The 22,610-nt window shown below is 35.7% G+C and overlaps 1 protein-coding gene and 1 pseudogene across 1 annotated transcript; one reads left to right on the forward strand and one right to left on the reverse strand.

The window, feature by feature from the left end:
- Positions 1–1,090: 1,090 nt before the first annotated feature.
- LOC124973146 (DNA-directed RNA polymerase II subunit RPB2-like) lies at positions 1,091–21,288 on the reverse strand (annotated as a pseudogene).
- On the forward strand, positions 10,401–10,718 carry LOC124973110 (renal cancer differentiation gene 1 protein-like). The gene has a single exon (XM_047537266.1). It carries the CDS (start codon positions 10,401–10,403, stop codon positions 10,716–10,718), a length of 318 nt encoding a protein of 105 aa, XP_047393222.1.
- Positions 21,289–22,610: the final 1,322 nt, after the last annotated feature.

The following is a 22,610-nucleotide window of genomic DNA, read 5'->3' on the forward strand; positions in this document are numbered from 1 at the left end:
AAATCAGTATATCGCAGGGACACAGTAACATTGATATTTATAGCACCTCAATTCACAATAGCTCTTCAATAGATGATGAATGATAAAGAAACAATGGCATATATTTACTGCAATGGAATATTACTCATTCTTAAAGAAGGATGAAATTATGGCATTTGCAATGGATGGAGCCAGAGAATATCATGCTAAGCAAAAGAAGCCAATCCAAAAACACCAAAAGCCAAATGCTTTCTTGTGATATGTGAATGGTGATCAACAATGGGAGTGAGAGAACTTTAGATTGGGCAGAGGGGGAGTGATGGGAGGAAGGAGGTATGGGGACAGGGAAAGATGGTGGAATGATACAGACATTATTACCCTATGTACATGTATGATTGCATGAATAGTGTGACTGTGCATTGTGTATAACCAGAGAAATGAAAAGTGCTCAAAAAAAAACTGCTTAAAGAATTATGTAATAATTGCAAATCTGAACTAGTATTTAGTAATACTAAGAAGGTTAAGGTCTTCTTAAATGTACTAATCTTTTAGAATAGAGTCTCTTGAAGTGTGCTCTGTAGATCTCCTGAGAGTCAAAAATATTTTTATACTAATAAAATGAATTATTTGCCTATTTCACTGTGTTGACATTTGTACTGATAATGCAAAAGTGAATAAAACTAGTGACACCATAGCATAAATCAAGGCAGTGGAATCAAACTTTACCAGCAGTTCTATTTGTATTCAAGTAAAGGTAAGTTTTACTTAAGAATGTCTTTGTGTGTGTATGTGTGTGGCGGGGGTGCTGAGGATTCAAACAAGGGCATCATGCATGCTAGGCAAGCACTCTACCAATTGAACTACATTTCCAGCACAAGAATGTCTTTAATAAAACAGTAAAAATGATTATCAAAACCTGATCGGGGAATACCCATCTTTTCAATTTTCCAAACAAAAAGAAAGTCCTCAAAAAACGTACCAACTATATGATGAAGATGACTGTCCTGCAGAAAAGCACTTGGACAATTCTGAACAAGTCACTTTTCTCATAAGAACAGAACATCTTTTCTACCTGAATATCAGCTGATCCCAACCATGTTATCAATAATATTCACAACAATGTTAATTCAAACTTAGATGTCTAGCAAAGAAATCAAAGAAAATTAAAAACGTAAACTTTTTACTCCATGAATAACAATTTTAGCTCTCTCCTCCTCACTCTCACTCACTTTCTCTCCTCACTCTCTCTCACTCTCTCACTCACTCTTACTCTTACTCTCACTCTCACTCTCTCTCTTATTTCTCTCACTCATTTCTCTCTCTCTCTTTCACCCTGTGGGCAGACACTCTGCCTGTCCATTAATAAAATCTCCTGCATGAAAAAAAGAATAACAATTTTAAGTATCTGCTGAAAATCATTAAAAATCATTAAAATCATTAAAAATCGACCTAACAGGGCTGGTGTAGTGGCTCAGTGGTAAAGTGCTTGACTGGCATGTGTGAGTCACTGTGTTCAATCCTTAGCACCACATAAAAAAAATAAACAAAATAAAGGTATTGTATACATCTACAACCAAATAAATTTAAAAATTTTTGACTGAAGTGAAAAAAAAAATCAGAATTTTAGAAAACCACCCACAACCAAGGGCTTGATACTTCTCCATAAAAGCTTTTATAAATGACATCAGTGGTGATATTAACAAATACAATTTTTTGATGCACACACATATGTGTAATGAAATGTGTCAACATGTGAAATTCTGTATACCTCAGTGAATCATTATTTTCCAAATGACCAATTATGATGCTTTGAAACTATGCATTTGAGAAAAAAACTATATTTTTAAAAGATGCATTCGAAGCACACAACAAATCAATGGAGTTTAGATTCTGTGTCATGACTATCATTTAAGTTACTACAATTTGTAGTGTTGGTGTCACATCAAAAAATAAATGCAATTACCTGAAGAAATCAAAATATCCCTCCCCTTTCTAACCAGGTATCTTCATGAGATCAAATATTCTTTGTGTATTTAAATATTTTTTTAAATATTACAATACCATAATGGAATTAATAGAGAAGGAGCCAGAAAAATCCAGGTTTTATTTGTGATGCTGGGGATTGCATATCTTTTTATACAGTTGTACTTTTTTTTGTTTTGTTTTTTAAACCAGGTATCTTTTAAAAATCCATCTCATTAAAAAAAATGTATTCCAGATGTTAAGAAATTTTCTGCAGTTTTTCTGTGAGCTGCTGTTTCTACCCTCCTCTCCACCTTGTGCTATTTCCCAGCTATGCTTCAAGATTCAGCTCAGATGTTACCACCTAAAGACTTTTTTTCACCCTCTAAAGCTGTGTTAAAACCTTTCTCCAGCATTCCAACAGAGCAGGTGTGGGGGTTCTCTTAGTATGATTCTGTACCATGTTGTAATTACCTGCTCACATCCATCTACAAGTGTAGGTAGTAAACTACCAAAGATTAGGGATCTTGTTTTATTCATCTTTCCAGCTCTACAATGTAGGAGAGCACCTGACATATCACAAGATCCAATAATAATTCACTGAACTGACTTTGCAGTATGGCATCATTTATCATATCAAACCTCAGGGTACAGGAGCTTCATATAAATGAATGTTACTCTGCTAGATGCTGATGAACTCCTTGAGGGTTGGTACAGAGACTTATTCAAGTTGTGAACCCAGCATCAAAAACATCAACTATACCACTGAAATTTTTAATGAATTAAAAGGAACTAGAAATTTAACTTTGCTATGTGCAATATCCTAGAATTTCATAGAGCATCTAGAATTTAGGAATATGAATTTGCTGTCTGAATGCCAAATCAATCAGGTAAAGCCAATATACCCCAAAAGGGAGTATATACCCCATAAGCCCATAAAGATAGATAAGTACATTATAGCTTTAAAAATCTCACAGGAAAAGAAAATATATATGACATGATGGTGCAGTCCTGTAATTGTGGCAACTTGGGAGGCTGAGACAAGAGGTTCTCAAGTTTGATTCCAGTCTTGGCAATTTAGCAAGACACTGTATCAAATTAAAATAAAAAAGGACACTGGATGTAGTGGCACATGCCTGTAATCCCAGGGACTTGAGAGGCTGAGGCGGGAGACCCCAATTTCAAGACCAGCCTATGCAACATAGGAAGGTCCTATATTAAAATAAAAAATACAAAAGGACTTGAATATAGTTCGACACCCTGGATTCAATCTACAATTAACAAAAATGAAAAAAGTAAAGCAAATATAAAAATGTATTTAAAAAATGCCTAATGAGCCTTTTAAAAACTTTTCTTAATATTCCAGTTGAGAATAGTGACTGCATTTACTACATTAAAAACTCTGAAGTAGCACGCATTTTCCAACAAATGAAGGGGATACTTATTTATTCTTTGGATCAGTTTCTAATAAGTAATTTTAATATTATTCTTTTTTGGAATTTTTTAAATACACAAAGCTTTACTACCACATACTGTCTCACCTCCCATGTAGCTACTCTTTTTAACTATCTTGAGTTTCTAAACTGTAAGTCAAAAACTTGGTTCCTCTTTGTTATGCTAATAGCTAAAGAAAAAATATCAGTTTCATAATTTAAATCCTCTAGTGATTTCATATTGAGAACAAAATAAAAATCAAAATGACATAGAGTAAATAAATTAAAGAAATTACTAGTCCTATAACCTTTATCCTATGAATCCTATAGTCATAGTTGACACCCTTACCTGAGATACTCCAGCTCTGGCTTGATGAGCTTTCTTTTGGCCACCCCAGTTTCCAGTAGCTGAAGACTATTTTAAGCCATCAGATATTATTCTTGTTTTGATTGCCAATTCCATGTTAAAGTCCTTTCCTTGATCAATAAACTTCCATGCATAGATTCCCACTTCTTTCAGCAAATGCTTAAACATATTGACAAAATGGTATTGCTTTAAACATGTTAATATCTACAAAATTCATTCTTTTTATTGTAAACAAATGGGATACATTTTGTTTCTCTGTACATGGAGTAAGGCATACCATTCGTGTAATCATAAATTTACACAGGGCAATGTTGTTTGATTCATTCTGCCATTTTTCCCTTTCCCCCACCCCTCCCACCACTCCTCTCCCTCTATACAGTCCTTCCTTCCTCCATTCTTGCCCCCCCTAACCCAAACCCTAAACCAAATCCTAACCCTACCTCTAACCCCTCCCACCCCCCATTAATGTCATCATCCACTTATCAGTGAGATCAATCATTCTTTGGCTTTTTGAGATTGGCTTATCTCACTTAGCAAGATATTCTCCAATTTCATCTGTTTGCCTGCAAATGCCATAATTTTATCATTCTTTATGGCTGAGTAATATTCCATTGTATATGTACACCACAGGTTCTTTATTCATTCATCAATTGAAGGACATCTAAGTTGGTTCCACCATCTGACTAGGGTGAATTGAGCAGCAATGAACATTGATGTGGCTGTATCTCTGTAGTATGCTGATTTTAAGTCCTTTGGGTATAGGCCAAGGAGTGGGATAGCTGGGTCAAATGGTGGTTCCATTCCAAGGTTTCTGAGGAATCTCCATACTGCTTTCCAGAGTGGCTGCACTAATTTGCAACCCCACCAACAATGTATGAGTGTACTTTTTTCCCCACATCCTACAAACACCTATTGTTGCTTGTGTTCTTGATAATAGTCATTCTAATTGGGGTGAGATGGAATCTTAGGGTAGTTTTGATTTACAATTCTATTATTACTAGAGATGTTGAACATTTTTTCATATACCTGTTGATTGCTTGTACATCTTCTTCTGTGAAGTGTCTGTTTATTTCCTTAGCCCATTTGTTGTTTGGATTATTTGTATTCTTGGTGTAGAGTTTTTTGAGTTCTTTATACATTCTGGAAATTAGCGCTCTATCTGTAGTATGAGTGGCAAAGATTTTTGCCCACTCTGTAGGCTCTCTCTTCACATTACTGATAGTTTCCTTTGCTGAGAGAAAGCTTTTTAGTTTGAATCTATCCCAGTTGTTGTTTCTTTCTTTTATTTCTTGTGCTATGAGAGTCCTGTTAAGGAAGTCTGATCCTAAGCCAACATGTTGAAGATTTGGACCTACTTTTTCTTCTATAATATGCAGGGTCTCTGGTCTGATTCCTGAGGTCCTTGATCCATTTTGAGTTGAGTTTTGTGCAGGGTGAGAGATAGGGGTATAATTTCATTTTGTTGCATATGATTTTCCAGTTTTTCCTGCACCATTTGTTGAAGAGGCTATCTTTTCTCCATTGCATATTTTTGGCCCCTTTGTCTAGTATGAGAAAATTGTATTTCTTTGGGTTTGTGTCCATGTCCTCTATTCTGTACCATTGTTCTACCTGTCTATTTTGATTCCAATACCATGCCATTTTTGTTACAATTGCTTTGTAGTATAGTTGAAGATCTGGTATTGTGATACCCCCTACTTCGCTCTTTCTGCTAAGGATTGCTTTAGCTATTCTGGGTTTCTTATTCTTCCAGATGAATTTCATAATTGCTTGTTCTATTTCTGTAAGATACGTCATTGGGATTTTAATTGGAATTGTATTGAATCTGTATAGCACTTTTGGTAGTATGGCCATTTTGACAATATTAATTCTGCCTATCCAAGAACATGGGAGATCTTTCCATCTTCTAAAGTTTTGTTAAATTTCTTTCATTAGTGTTCCATAGTTCTCATTGTAGAGGTCTTTCACCTCATTTGTGAGACTGATACCCAAGTATTTTATTTTTTTTGAGGCTATTGTGAATGGGTTAGTTTTTCTAACTTCTCTTTCTGAAGATTCATCACTTATGTATAAAAATGCATTGGATTTATGAGCATTGATCTTGTAACCTGCTACTTTACTGAATTCATGTATGAGTACTAAAAGTTTTCTGGTGGAATTTCCCGATTCCTCTAAATATATAATCATGTCATCAGTGAACAGTGATAGTTTGAATTCTTCTTTTCCTATTCATATCCCTTTAATTTCTTTGGTCTGTCTAATTGCTCTGACTAGATTTCAAGGACAATGTTGAATAGAAGTGGTGAATGAGGGCATCCCTGCCTTGTTCCAGTTATTAGGGGGAATACTTTCAGTTTTTCACCATTTAGAATGATATTGACCATGGGCTTAGCGTAGATGGCCTTTACAATGTTAAGGAATGTTCCCACTATCCCTATTTTTTCTAGTGTTTTGAGTATGAAGGGATGCTGTATTTTATCAAATGCTTTTTCTGCATCTATTGAAATAATCATGTGATTATTAACTTTAAGTCTGTTGATATGGTGAATGACATTTATTGATTTCTGGATGTTGAACCAACCTTGCATCCCTGGGATAAAACCCACTTGATCGTGGTGCACTATCTTTATAATATATTTTTGTATGTGATTTGCTAAAATTTTGTTGAGAATTTTTGTGTCAATGTTCATTAAGGATATTGGTCTGAAATTTTCTTTCCTCGATGTGTCTCTGTCTGGTTTAGGTATCAGGGTGATATTGGCTTCATATAATGAGTTTTGGAGGGTTCCCTTCTCTTCTATTTCATGGAATACTTTGAGGAGTATTGGAATGAGCTCTATTTAAAGGTTTTGTAGAACTCGGCTGAGAACCACCTGGTCCCGGACTTTTCTTTGTTGGTAGGCTCTTGATGACTTCTTCTATTTCATTGCTTGAAATTGATTTATTTAAGTTATGTATGTCCTCCTCATTCAATTTGGGTAATTCCTATGTCTCTAGAAACTTGTTGATGTCTTCGAGGTTTTCTGTTTTGTTGGAATATGGATTTTCAAAATAGCTTCTAATTATGTTTTGTATTTCACTCATGTCTGTTGTGATATTTCCTTGTTCATTCCGAATTTTAGTAATTTGGGTTTTCTCCCTCTTTCTCTTTGTTAGTGTGGCTAAGCAATTATCAATTTTGTTCATTTTTTCAAAGAACCAACTATTTATTTTGATAATTTTTCCGGTTGTTTCTTTTGTTTCAATTTCATTGGTTTCAACTCTGATTTTAACTATTTCCTGTCTTCTACTACTTTTGGTGTTGGTCTGCTCTTCTTTTTCTAGGGCTTTGAGCTGCAGTGTTAAGTCGTTTATTTGTTGATTTTTACTTCTTTTGTTGAATGCCCCCCATGATATAAATCTTCCTCTAAGTACTGATTTTATAGTGTCCCAGAGATTTTGATATGATGTGTCTTTGTTCTTGTTTACTTCTAAGAATTTTTTTATTTTCTCCTGATGTCTTCTGCTATCCATTCATCATATAATAGTGTATTATTTAATCTCCAGGTATTGGAGAAGTTTCTGTTTTTTATTCTGTCATTTATTTCTAATTTCAATCTATTATGATCTGATAGATTGCAAGGTAGTATCCCTATCTTCTTGTATTTGCTAACAGTAGCTTTGTGGCATAAAATATGGTCTATTTTGGATAAGGATCCATGTGCTGCTGAGAATAAAGTGTATTCGTTCTTTGTTGGATGATATATTCTACATATGTCCATTAAGTCTAAATTGTTGATTGTGTTATTGAGATCTATGGTTTCTTTATTCAAGTTTTGTTTGCAAGATCTATCCAGTGGTAAGAAAGGTGTGCTAAAATTGCCTAGTATTATTGTTTTGTGGTCTCTTTGATTTCTGGAATTGAGAAGGATTTGTTTGATGTACATGGATGAGCCAATGTTCGGGGCAAAGATATTTATGATTGTTATGTCTTGCTGATTTATGCTTCCCTTAAGCAGTATGTAATGTCCTTCTTTATCCCTTCTGACTAGTTTTTTCTTGAAGTCCACATTATCTGAAATAAGGATGGATACTCCAGCTTTTTTGCTGTGTCCATGTGCATGGTATGTTTTTTCCTACCCTTTCACCTTTAGTCTATAGGTATCTCTTTCTATGAGATGAGTCTCTTGCAGGCAGCATATTGTTGGATTTTTCTTTTTAATCCAATCTGCCAGTCTATGTCTTTTGATTGATGAGTTCAGGCCATTAACATTCAGGGTTATTATTGTGATATGATTTGTATTCCCAGTCATTTGACTCATCTTTGTTTTTTGAGATGATTTGGTTCTCCTTTATTTGGGTATTCCTTTAGGCTAGTTCCTCCCATTGCTGATTTGCATCATTGTTTTTCAACTATTCCTCATGGAATATTTTGCTGAGAATGTTCTGTAATTCCAACTTTCTTTTTGTAAATTCTTTTAACTTTTGTTTATCATGGAAGGATTTTATTTCATCGTCAAATCTGAAAGTAATTTTTGCTGCATATAAGATTCTTGGTTCACATCCATTTTCTTTCAGGGCTTGGTAAATGTTGTTCCAGACCCTTCTAGCTTTTAGGGTCTGGATTGAAAAATCTGCTGATATTCTTATTGGTTTCCCCCTGAATGTAATTTGATTCTTTTCTCTCATGACCTTTAAAATTCTGTGTTTATTTTTTATGTTAGGTATTTTCATAATAATGTGCCTTGTTGTGGGTCTCTTGTAATTTTGTATATTTGGAGTCTTATAAGCCTCTTGTACTTGGTTTTCCATTTCATTCTTCAGACTTGGGAAATTTTCTGATATTATTTCATTGAATGGATTGTTCATTCCTTTGGTTTGTTTCTCTAAATCTTCCTCAATTCCAATAAGTCTTAAATTTGGCCTTTTCATGATATCCCATAATTCTTGTAGATTCTGTTCATGATTTCTTACCATCTTCTTTGTTTTGTCAACTTTGTTTCAAGATTAAATATTTTGTCTTCAATGTCTGAGTTTCTGTCTTCCAGGTGTTCTATCCTATTGGTTATGGTTTCTATGGAGTTTTTAACTTGGTTTATTGTTTCCTTCATTTCAAGGATTTCTGTTTGTTTTTTTCAGTATCTCTAACTCTTTATTGAAATGATCTCTTGCTTCCATATTTGCTCTTTTAACTGTTGATTGGTGCGATCATTTAATGCCTGCAGTTGCTCTTTCATCTCCTCCTTCAATGCCTGCATTTGCTCTTCATCTCCTCATTTGCTTCCCTGATTATTTTAATTATATACATTCTGAACTCCCTTTCTGACATTTCCTTTGCTGTGCTGTCATTGGGTTTTATTGATATAGTATCTAGGTTTGATTGGGACAATTTCTTCCCTTTTTTCTCATATTGGTCAGATATCAGTGGGATTCTGAGATATTGCAGATTTCCTCTTTGGCTTATAGTGTCCCTGTTGATTTCCAGTAAATCACCTCCCAGCCTTCAGTATCCTTAAGTCTTAGAGGAACTTGATAATTGAGTGCTTTCAAAGAAAAGCTGCCCCTAGTCTGCTACTGGTTCCAGGGCTGGGGGCTGGTTCTGTGCGGAAAAACTCTCACTGGGTGGCCTGCTCCAAGAAACTGTCTGTGGAAGAAGCCTGCCACCAGAGGGAGCAGTGCTTCTTGGGGAAGTCTGTGGCTTCCCTGGCCTGGTCCCAGAAGCTGCCTGTGGGCCAGGGCCCGCCTCTGGGTCTGGGGCTTGGAGCTGGCTCTGTGCAGAAAAGCCCTCACTGGGCAGCCTGCTCTGAGAAGCTGGCTGTGGAAAGAGCCTGCCGCTGGAGGGAGCAGGACTGCTTGGGGAAGACTCTAGCTGCCCTGCCCTGCTCTGAGAACCTGCCCCTCTCTGAGCCTGATGCCCAGGCCGAGCTTCAGCCAGTGGGAGAGACTCACCCCATGGCTCTGTTTTCAGTCCAAGTCTCTCAATTCTTCCCCTTCTTGAATCCTGGGTTCTGGAGCAACAGGAGATGCAGTCACCCTCTAGTCTGCCATCTTGGATCAAAATTCATTCTTAACAAGGACAATATTGCCTACAAGTGGGTGAAAATGGTTGTAGCAGGGCACAAAACCAAACCAAAACAAAACAGAAAAACCACACATATATAGTATATACACCTATGTGGAAATTAAGAAAATGTGTCAAAAGGGTCTCAGTAGGACAATAACAAAAAAGGCTGAAAAATACTAATTTATAACAAACTGACAAAACCTGTGCAAAATACTAATGTTAATAATATTTTTGTAATGCCTACTGTGTTTTGCTGTTAAAAATATTTTTTTCTGAAAGTTCCCTATAGAAAATAGGGGAAATATAGAAACATCAAGAATAAAATTTAAGGCCAAATTACATTGTTATATTGTGTTCATAAAGGAATATGTAACAACAAATATCATTATGTACAACTGTAATGCACCAACAAAAAATATAGGGAGGGCTGGAGTTGTGGCTCAGTGGTGGAGTGCTTGCCTAGCTCATGTGAGGCAATGGGTTGTATGCTCAGAATCACATAAGAAAATAAATAAGTTATTTTATTCATCCACAACTAAAAATATTTTTTTTAATGTGGGGGAAAGTGTGTCAGTTCTGCTGTTTAGTTCCGGCTCTACAGTACCAGCCCTTCCCCATGGTTGACCGTGAGGAGTTTCATGTTTCTTCACTTCCCCCACCACGTCCCTCCTCTCCTTCTTCAGATGTCTCATCAGCATACTCCCCCAGTGTCCCAGTGAGTTTGGGCTGGCCAATTTTAAGCAGAAGCAGTGACCGGACTGTGGACCCACTGGGGGAAGTGGAGCTGCAGATTGAAGATACAGCATTTTCTCTAACCAAACTTCTTGAAGCCACATCTGCAGGATCAGCTCAAGTGAAAGAGCTTGCCCTCAAATGTACAGAAAATGCACATTTCCTTAAAAACTTGGCAGGACCTCTTGAAAGAAGGCTATGATTCTTTAAAACCTAACAACTGATTTGGCCTGATTTGGACAGTGTAACATCCTTCTTAACATAAATTTTTTGCACATGTATTGCAAAATAGGATGATCTCTCCAGCAGTTCTGTATACTCAGAATGAATTTTTTCTGGATTTTATGAAAGAAGAATACTGATATTTTTGATGCAGACCAGTATTCATTTATTCTTAAATACTTTCTGACCTCTAAATTTCTGTAGAATTCTTTATGGAAGTTAATTCCATCAGTAGATAATTAATGTTAATAGTGCTACAAGTAGCATACTATACAGATCAAGATGCAAGAATGGTAGACTTTGAAGTTGAGCTTCATTTTATGGTCCAAAGGAGTTAACTAAGGTTGCCATGCTAGATCCAACTCCATTAGGGTAAATTCCCCAAAACCTATGATTGAGTCTTGCTTTTATATCCTTAGCACCTGAAACAGTGTCACACAACACTTGCTAAATCCTTGTTGAATAAAAGACTTGACAAACATAATTAAAAGCTTTTTTCCTTCATAATTTTAGCATGAAGACTGTAATTGTTTCTCTAAAAATGTATGAATCTGAACTTCATTGACTTGAAGGTAAACATTCTCTTTTTTAATGGGGATTTGAACTTTGTTAGTAGTTTTTGAAAATACAATTTTTTAACCTATGAAGATGCTTTTTTAAAAAAGCATGTCAGAAAATGAAAGCATGTCAAGAGAGAATGCATGTTTTTGCCCTGTTTATTTCTATGGTTAATTGCTCTCATTGTTAATATTTCTTGTATTTTACATTTTTGTATGTTTGACTGCTTGCTTTAAAATACCTTATCAGGGGTTGGGGAGATAGCTCAGTTGGTAGAGTGCTTGCCTTGCATGCACAAGGCCCTGGGTTCAATCCCCAGTGCCGCAAAAAAAAAAAAAAAAAAAAAAACTTATCAAATTTTTGACTCAGTACTAAGTTGCAAGTTATTTACATAATAATTCTAAAGAAATTGCTTTGTTTCCAGTGTATCAAATTTAAATGACATATTATTGATCTCAGTGACAGTGTTCTATTTTATGTGTCCTGTATCTTATATTGCTTTTTGGTGGTTTGTGTCATGTGTCAACTATTAAGCCAACTTTGATTATATTATAATTTTTAAACATATTTGATGTGGCATCTTAATACTTTGTAGATATGAGGATGTGTCCAGAAGTATATTCCCAAGCTCCAGAGTGGGGACAATGCAAGGGGACATATGAATGGGCAAAGAATAATTTTGTTCAGCATATTAGGTCATAGATTTTCATTAATTTTTTTAGTTCAAGATCATACATATTGTGTGATTTTTATACCAAAGAGATTTTCATTTCAGTATCATAAAAATATTTTTCTTTAAATTTATGAAAGTTGCAGTTTTAAAATATATAAAAATAAACTTATTAAAAACAAATAATAATAATAATGAATAAATAAATGACTGTAGGGGAAAAATGAAAATCCAGGTGTGGTGGTGCATACCTATAATCTCAACAAATTTGGAGGCTAAGACAGGAGGATCACAAGTTTGAGGCCAGCCTTAGCCAATTTAGCAAGGCTCTGGGCAACTTAGTGAGACTCTGTCTCAAAGAATTAAAAGGGTTGGGGATATAGCTCAGTGGTAATTGTCCCCTGTCTTAAATTTCCAGTACCAAAAGGAAAAAGAAAAATATGTAAAATCCCAATGCTCAAAGAAATGATCACTGCTAACTTTTTCATGCATTTTCCTCTAGCTCATGTGTGTATACTTTAAGAGAAGATAAAAAAAAGACTAATAAAAATTTTAGCATCAGCACTTAGAAAATGAATGCATGGCTGGGAATATAGCTCAGTGCTACAGTGCATGCCTTGCATGCACAAGGCCCCAGGTTCAATCCTCAGCACTGCAAAGAAAAAAAAAAGAAGAAGAAGAAAGAAAATCAAGGCAATGTATTATTTTCTCACACATTCCTCAAGGTTACCAGAGAAATAAAGAAAATATGCACTGCTGGGCACAGTGTCACATGCCTATAATCCCTGCTCCTTGGAGGCTGAAGGAACAGGATCACAAGTTCAAGGCCAACCTCAGCAGCTAGCAAGATAAACACAAAGAACTGGGAATATAGTTCAGTGGTAAAATGCCCCAGGGTCCAATCCTAGCATTAAAAAATATAAATAAACAAACATAAACAAGAAGTACACTGTGCTTACCAACATCATTCCCAGATATGAACACAAACTAAATCTGAACAAGTAGCAAAGAGAACACAGCAAGATTCAGAGGTACATAATATGGTACCAAGATGGTTTAGCAACTCCACGTGTAATGAAACAATCTATAATCAATCTCCTTATTTCAACAATTTCCTTCTGTAACATCTTACCCTCTAAAAAAGAACTCAAGTAGTGGCCCAGCAAGATCCAATCTTTTGTTTCCATAGTGATCTCTGTCTTCTAGTTTTCTTGCACCCAAAGTGGCTAGAAGTAACCTATGAACCATATATCTTAAAAAAAAAGAAAGAAAAAAGAAGTGAAAAAAATTTTGTTTTTGTTATCTCCCCCAATAATATTTATCAGAAAACATCATTATTTACATTTAGCTTTAAGAAAAACACTCTATCTCAGCTATATCTTAGTAGAGAAATTAAAACAATAAAATTTAAAATATCCCAAGAAATATGCTTTTTTTTTTTTTTTTTTTTTTGCCTTGCTGGGGATCAAACCCAGGGCTTTGTGCTTGCAAAGCAAGCACTCTACTGACTTACTGACTGAGCTCTTTCCCCAGCTTGAAATACATTTTTTTGGTCTCAAAAAATCACTAACACCAACATGAGGAAGCATTTCTTTTTGTAAGACTTCTTTTGCATATTTAATTCTTTTCTCTTTAGTAATGCCAGGCTTTGCCCCTCTTGAATCAATGAAATTTAATGCAATATTCTGTTCTTTTATGATAAAATCTTCATCAAGAGAAGGTTTTACCTGTCAAATAATTTATATAGAATTTTCAAATTCATATTTTTACCTCAAAATGAGTCAGCTCTCATTTAACTTAATAACACACCAAATATTCCTATAAACCTAATCAAATATGTAAGTGTTTTTAGAAAATCAAGGAATTATAAAAACCTTAGAACCACCTCAAAGGGCTGGGGATGTAGATTAGTGGTAAAACACTCCTGGGTTAAATCCCTGGTACCAAAACAAATAAACAAATAAACAAAAAAATGCAATGAATGATTCTGAATTGGATTCAGAACTAAGAAAAAAAGTACTATTAAAGATATTGTTGGAGCTGGGTGTGGTGGGGCACTCAGGAGGCTGAGGCAGGAATATTCCAAGTTCCAGGTCAGCCTAGACAACTTTGCTAGGTTGTCTCAAACTATACAAAAAGATATGGGAGTTGGGGATGTGGTTTAGCAGTAGAATGCTTGCCTACCATGCTTAAGGCCCTGAGCTTGATCCCCAGCACTGGGCACACTCACTCATTCACTCACACACACACACAAATGAGACTGTGGCTCAAGAGTATAATGCCCCTGAATTCAATCCCCTACACAAGGGATGGGAAGAACTAGCAAATACAACTAGCAAATACATGAGTAAGATCTGCATATTCATACTATTACATCTACATTAAATTACTTGATTTTAGTAAGTATACCATGATTATGTATGTGAGTATCTTGGATCTTAGGAAACAAACTAAAGTATTAGGAGTAAAGAGGCATAATACCTGTTAACTTACTCTCAAATGATCCAGAAAAAAAGTCATGTGTATGTATAGATAGAATAATAAAGCAAATATAGCCAAGTTAACAACTAAATCTGAGTGAAGAACACAGAGTTCTCAGCACTACTCTAGCAACTGTTCTCTAAACTTGAAATTCCTACAAAACAAAAAGATTATTCTTTTCCTCAAAATAAAAAGAATTATAGGCATCAACTACTCATTTTCCCTTTTTACTAAATTACACTAGACTAAGTGTACTTTTATAATTTTTCTTACTGCTTTCTTCATGAGGCTACCATTGAAATTTTGGCTGTCTCTACTTTTCATGTCTATTTTGTATGGAACTGTCAGCAGAGAGGCCTAGACAGGGAAGACTTTCACTACAAATGAAATTTGTGACAGTTAAATTGCTCTTCTCAGATTTCTGCTGTTTTAGGATTTGTTTGTTTTGGGACCAGGAATTGAACCCAGGAGCACTTAAACACTGAACCACACCCCCAGTCATTTTTTATACTTTGTTTAAAGACAGGATCTTGCTGAGTTGCTTGGGGTCTCACTGAGTTGCTGAGGCTGGTTTTGAACTTTCCATTCTCTTGCCGCAGCCTCTGGAGCTGCTGGGATTACAGGCATGCACCACCACACCCAGCTCTTCTATGTTTTAAGGTTAGCAACAATTAGTACCTCTAAATTTCTTTTCAGACACTATGAATATATTGTTTTCATATTAACATTTTCATCATCTCTGGATCTTCAAAATCATAAGTAATATGTTCTAGGATATCTCTATCAGACACAAAACCTAATGCTCTGAACACAATAATGATGGGAACTTCTTGTTTGATATATGTGCTGACCAATAGCACTTTTTTTTTTGCACCCTAGAAAAATAAAATACGCATTAGAACACAAATATACAAGAGCTCAGAGAAATATAAAAGCACCAAGAAAACCATTTAAATTCCAGCTACTCAGATGAATGAGGCAGGATGTTTATAAGTTTGAGGTCAGCCTAGGCAAAGTCCAAACCAGTCTCCACAACTTAGCAAAACTCCTGTCTCAAAATAAAAAATATAAAGGGAGAGGGGTATAGTTCAGTGGTAAAGTACCTCTAAGTTCAATCCCTAATACACCAAACAAAAAAAATTTAAATCCCCCCAAAAATGGGAGACAGCAAGCAAACCATTTAAGTTCATATATTTCATAAAATCATGTCTCCCCATACTCTGAAGAACCTCCTACAACTGCTTTTCAAAACTTCTTAAGTAAGTTAACTAATTTTATAGACAACCTGGTCATTTAAACCATATAGAACTTCCATTCTCATCCACCTGCCTGTCAAGATCCTCTAAGAATTAAACAAATACCACACCTGAAATGACTTTTGGCTGGCAAAGAATACAAATACAATTGATACTTTCTATCACCTCCCCACTGGGGTTGGGGGGTCTTGGGAAGAAAAAAATAGATGAGTAGTAAAAGAGCAAGGACATGAATAGACAAATATAGAAAAAGCTAAGTACAGAATAAAAACTAAATATTAAATCAGAGTCAATCTGTGAGTACTATGGTTTAGATGTGATGTCCCCCAAAATTTCACATGTGAGACAATGCAAGGTTTGGAGAAAAATGATTGGGTTATATCCTTAACCTAATCAGTAAATTAATCCAGATAGGGATTAACTGAGTGGTAACTGAAATGGCAGGGTATGACTAGGAGGAGGCAGAAATTGGGGGCATGGCCTTGGGTATCTGGTGAGTGGAGTCTCTCTCTCTGCTTTCTGATCACCATGTAGGCTGTTTCCCTGGGCCCCACTCTTCTGCCGTAAAGTTCTGCCTCACATCAAGACCCAAGGAATGGAGCCAGAATTCTTCAGACTAAGATCTCTGAAATGTAAGCTCCCAACCTTTTCCTCCCCTACAATTGTGCTGGTCAGTCCTTTAGTCACAGCAGGAAAAAGCTGACTAAAATAGTGAAGTACCTTCCTGTTTGAAGACCGCTTCAAAACTAACAAACAGTCTCTTACATGCAAGTTTCTCTTTTCCAATTTCTTCCAAAGGACTGGGGATGCAGTTAGTAGTAGAGCACTCCTGGGTCCATTCCCAAGTACCACAAAGAAAAATAAAAGCTTATGATAGAATCCCTGAGTAAGCTATAAAAGAGTGGTTCCATCTTGCTTATACTCTCTTGCTTTTCTGGCAGACCCTACTCCCCGTACCAGGGATTATGTGGGCCTTTGTGGGCATTCTACCACATCCTTAGCACCAACCTCCCCCCTTTATTATTTTTGAGACAAGGTCTCGCTAAGTTTCTCAGGCTGACCTCACATTTAAGATCATCCTGCCTCAGCCTCCCAGGTTTCTGGAAGTATACATTTGTGTCACTGTGCCTGGCTCTATGGCTCTTTGTGCTTGCTCTCTGTGTCAGCTGAATGGAGAAGAACACATGGCAAGAAACAGAGAGGCTTCCAACCAACAGCCAGTAAAGATCTGAAACTGTCCAATGACCAGTAAGAAACTGAATCCTGTCAACAACCATGTGAATATGCTTGGAATGACTGCAGCCTAGGCAAACACCTTGACTATCACCTTATGAGAGACATTCAGTCAGAGGACCCAGTTAAGCTGCACCCAGAGTCCTGACCCACAGAAACTACAAGATGATAAATGTTGCTGTTGGAGTAATATGTTACATGGTAATAATAATAAAACCTAACACATAATACCAATTACATGCTCCAGAGAACCTTTTTTTGACTAAGAATGCAAAACAAGACACAAAGGAATGAAAAAAAAACATATCATAACTCAGACCATATCTGTCCTCTTCTTGCCAGCATGCTAACCCATATAGTACTGGTAGGTCAGGAAGAATTCTCCAAACATGACCTACACTCTCCTGTGGAGGCATATTTAGAATCCTTTTTGGCAGACACATACTGTTTTTGTTGCCATTTTCTCTTGGGCAATCAGAACCTATATGTGCAATAAGAAAGTTATAGCCATGAAACCAAAAGGTCATTGAAGTACAAAGAGTGAAATGTGTACCTTAATTTAACTTGATTATAAAGGTTCACAGAGAAACAGCAATTCTTGAACTTTGAAAACTCCATTTTGCATTAAATGCTTTGTAAAAATATATAACTCTAATAAATGATGAAATGCTAGTTTATATTATATTCATCTAAATAAAGCTTAAGTTTAGCTGTCACACCATAAATAATTTATATCCACTGTATGGCTAGCCTGTATGAAAGTCTACTTTTTCATTTCAAATTTAATAATTTAAATTTTGACTGTCATTTTGTAATGTTTTAAAATAATGTTACTATACCTTTTCAGATCCATTAATAAAAAAATAGCCACCAGGATCCAAGGGACATTCATTTAACTCACAAAGATCATGATCTGTTAAGTCATTCAACAGGCAGTAAGTTTAATGCAACATAATTGGAATTTTTTCTATAAAAGTTTTCTGATCTGAGTCTGAAGTTGTTCTTCACCTTCTTTAATGACTGTTTTTGTTATGTAAACATAAAGTGGAGCAGAATACCTTTGAAAATAGAAGTAGGTCACAGTTGAGCAATAGTAGGGTATTTGCTAAAACATAAATCCTCACCTGGTTAACACATATTTTCTGAATTCTATTTCAGTAACAGCTGATGATAAAAAATATATATTTATACATGAGATTTCTTAATCTGGTCTCATTTGGCATCATTGGTGAAGGAGCACCATCTCTTTTCCAATGGGTAGATTTGGAGAGGTAAATTTGCTCAAATTTCAACAAATACATTGGCTAAAATTAAACAAGAAACAGGAAAATGGCAAATAAATTTTCCCATAAACACTTTATTGATTCTGACTTAATAAATGACATTAATATTTTAAGTAAAATTAGTTCTTCAAACTGGCAAAATTAATCCATTATTGATATGAGGACTCTTCAAAGTCAATATACACACTACATATATGTATAGTTTTACACCTAATTGCTTTTTTAAGGCAGAAATAAAATGACTTAATATTCCATAGGTACATAAAAACTGCCTACAGGTTTATATCAGTCAAAACAAATTTTATTAATAATCTGTACAATTTCATACCCCTCTCTCTGGTTAAGGTCAAAAGTACAAAATGACCAGAGAACAAAAATAAATTGACATTTAGAAGTTCTCAAATCTAATCAATAGAATATTAGGAAAAATAAACCTAACTCTTCCATTAAACAACCAAAAAATAAAAATAAAAAATAAAAGGGCAGACACATTGATACAAGCCTATAGCTCCAGTGACTCAGGAGGCTGAGACAAGAGGATGGCATGTTCAAGGACAGCCTCAGCAACTTAGCAAACTTCTAAGCAACTTAGTGATATCCTGTCTCAAAATTGTACAAAAAAATTTAAAAGGCTTGGGATACAGCTCAGTGGAAAAGCACCCTTGGGTTAAATTCCCAGTACCAAACACACACACACACACACAAACACACCAAAATAGAAATCCTAATCATTCTCATTCTGTGTAAAGTACTAAGCACTTCCAATCCTGGCTGACTATAGCTCAGCCCACAGCAAAATACAAACAAATAAAAGTTCTCAATTAAACATCTGCTGCCTAACTAAACAAGATCCATGAATATAACTCTTCAGAGAGAAACAGATACAGGATTTCTCTCTACATCAAATTTCATAGAAGATGGAACTAAGCAGACCCTTTCCTAAGGGAAAATTATTGATATCCAAGGCTCCCAAGCTGGAATAGATAAAGGGAAAAGAGAATTGGTAGGAGTATTGAACCAAGGGGAAGGAACCCTCCATTCCTTATTTCCATTGTCTCTTTAGTTTAGGAAACTATCTTAGACTATTCTAAGATTTTCAACTACTTCCAGCCTCTTTTCCTTTCAAGTAAATACCATTTTCAAAGTGATCTTTCTTAAATAATGCTTTATGCATATTCTCTGATAATATTTAAACAATTCCTCACAAAATCTCTGACAATCTGACTCCATCTTATCATCCAGTAAGACCAAAAGCAGAAACTGAGCTGGGTGCAGTGGCACACACCTATGATCCCAGCAACTTGAGTGACTGAGACAAAGACTGCCTGGGCAACTCATTAAAGCCCTATCTCAATATGAAATAAAGAGGGCTGGGAATAAAACTCAGTGGTAGAGGACTTGCCTCACCACAGGTGAGGCCCTGGGTTAAATACCTAGTATTATGGGGTGGATGTGGAGAGAAGATAAACTAAAATTTAGAGGTTGATTGCAGTGGTTCCCATCCCATTCTCAAACCAAATACATCAAATACTTTCTTGTGGAAATGCCTAAGCCTTTTTCTCCTCTGCTCTTCTTTTCTATTAAGCTCTGATAAGTAAGCTTTACAGATCACTTCTACTGGAACTTTGAGTATGCTGTTGTACTATTATCTCTCTACTTATGCATAAACCATGAAGAAAAAAATGAGAAAAAGAAATCTTATGTTCCTTTTTCCATCACAGCCCCTGAAAATTCAATTACTTTTGCTGTTAAGAGCAAAATTCTGTGTAGGATGTCCAATTAGAATGAAAACAAACCAGCCCTCTTAATATAAGCTATGGAGAAATAAGACTGAAATGGCAAGAAATAACCACTTTTCCCACTATCTAACTCTACCTCATTTTGCTTTACAGTTTTCCCTGTTAATGAAAGTCCAACATTATCCCACAGTTGCCTCTCTACATCTCTAAAACTGGGGACAGTCAATGCATTATTTTGGACTTTACAAACATTATATAAAACTAAAATTCTACATTTAACAATGTTACAATTTTAACTTATAATTTTAACAAAGTTAAAAAATGCATATATGTGAATAAGACTTTAAAGAACTGAAAAAATAAAAAGGGCTAATAAGTTTTGATGATTTTCCTTTTTGTCTTTTATTTGTACTTTGAGTATGGTCTCCCCTTGTTACACAGGCTGGGCTAAAACTGGAGATCCTCCAGCCTCAGCCTCAGAAGTAGCTAGGATTACAGACAGGCACCCCCACATTCAGCTTGTGGTTTTCTTTTTTTCAGTCTCATATTGTTATGATAATGCATCCCATGTAATAAACAAAAATCAGGAGAAAAAGTCCTCCTAACACTTTTTCTTATCCAGGCATGATGGCACTGCCTGTAATCCTAGCTACTTGGAAGTCTAAGTCAGGATGGTTTTCAGGTTTGAGGACAGCCTTATCAATGAGAAAGAATGTCTCAATATAAAATAAAAAGGGGTTGGAACATAGCTCAGAGGGAGAGTGCCTTCCTAGCATATACAAGGTCCCGGGTTCAATCCCCAGAACTGGAAGGGGGGAAAAGAGACAAAAAGTAAAATTATCTAAAGTAATTATTTTTGGCTTGCTTCTCCTAGTTGTTCATCTTTGAGTTCCTTCTTCCCAAATATTAAATATCCCCATCTACATAAGGATTAGGGTTTTGACTTACTTACAAAAACACATCTCTAGTAACAATAAATCAGAAGTTGACTAAAGATGCTGTAAGTACACTGCTAAAAACTCTTACTGACTTTTACCCTTTAATCCAAGTGCAAGCAGGGCTGAAATTTCAAACTATCTTCTATCCAATTAACTTATTAGAATAACCATCTTACCAGTTCTTCAACTTCTCCACTAGCATGTTGAGCTTTAGCTTGTAGGTCGATAGGTGGAGCATCTTCCACAATTCCTTGAAGACACATCTGAATAAACTCATCAAAAGAATCCAACTGTTGTCTGATCAAGACTTTTTTATCAAAATAAGAACTAGGAAAATAATGAAGTCCAAAAATCAGTTTCAGCTTGGTTTGTTTTCTAGCATATTTCTTCATTCTCATTATAATTCAATTCAAATACTCTAAAGAAACAATCACTATGTGCCAACCACTAAACAAGATATTATGAGGTTCCTAAAAAAAGAATAATGTCAGCACTAGGTATTTTATAGACAAATTTTATTCAACCTCTTAAAACATTTCTTGAAAAAAGGGTCAAAGAAAATGGAGAGTGAAATATAATATTAAAAATTTAATTTGAATAAAAGGAGGATCATGATATTAACATCTAAAATAGGGTCCAGGAACAGTGGTACATGCCTGCAATCCTAGTGGCTTGGGAGGTAAGGCAGGAGGATTGGAAGTTCAAAACCAGCCTCAGCAACTTAGGCCATAAAAACTCAGTAAGTCCCTGTTTCTAAATAAAATACAGTGCCCCTGAGTTCAATGCCCAGTTCAAAAAAAACAAGAACAAGAACAAATACAACTAAAATAGGAAATGTGTATAAATTTTAGGTAAAAATCATTAGTTCTGGACTTTGGGATATTGCTCATTAGCACACACAATGTTCTGGGTTAGAACCCCAGCACCAAAACAATAACAAAAACAAAGATAATTAGCTCTCTTTAGAATATGTTAAAGGAGAGATGAGAGTAAGTCATTTCAGTGAAAATACTCAGCAAATGACTGGTGATAAAAGTGAAGCATGTGTGAGATATGAGTTAGTAGTAGTAGATACAGAAATTAGAAGGTCCAAGAGGAAGATGGACCTTATTAGTCACAAGGAACAGGCCCTTGTTCAGGAAAGGGATGGAGAGAAACACAGAAGACAGAGATAAAAATGCAAGTGAAATCTCAGCACATGACTCTCCAGCACCACCCAGGAAAGCTACAGTTAGGCATCAGAGGCTGGAGAGTTCTAAGATCTAGAACAACCCTAAAAACTGAATTGCCTCATCAGCCCTCAGCAGTAGGAAGTATCCCATCACATCTATCTCAATTCCTCCACCTTGTGACACCGACATTTAATACCTGAGTCTTTCTTAGCTTCTACTCCCCTCTTCCTAGTAATTAGTGACTGACTCTCTTGGATCCTTACATCAATTTTCTGAGATATGATAACCAGCCTCCCATTTTGGCATCATCAAATCACCTAGATCATTGGCAGGACTACAAAATGGCTGACACTTTAACAAGGCTTTAACCTGATCAAATCAATTATGACCACCAATAAAAAGTTAGATACTACAGTAGGGAGCAAAGCATACAACCATCCTTGTATAAAGCATGACCTAAGAATGGGTCATTTTCTTTTCTTTTTATTTTTAATCTTTATTTGTTTATTTTTATATGGTAATGAGGATTGAATCTAGTGCCT

The sequence above is a fragment of the Sciurus carolinensis genome (genome assembly GCF_902686445.1).
Source record: "Sciurus carolinensis chromosome 14 unlocalized genomic scaffold, mSciCar1.2 SUPER_6_x, whole genome shotgun sequence".
In the NCBI taxonomy this organism is placed as follows: Eukaryota; Metazoa; Chordata; class Mammalia; order Rodentia; family Sciuridae; genus Sciurus; species Sciurus carolinensis.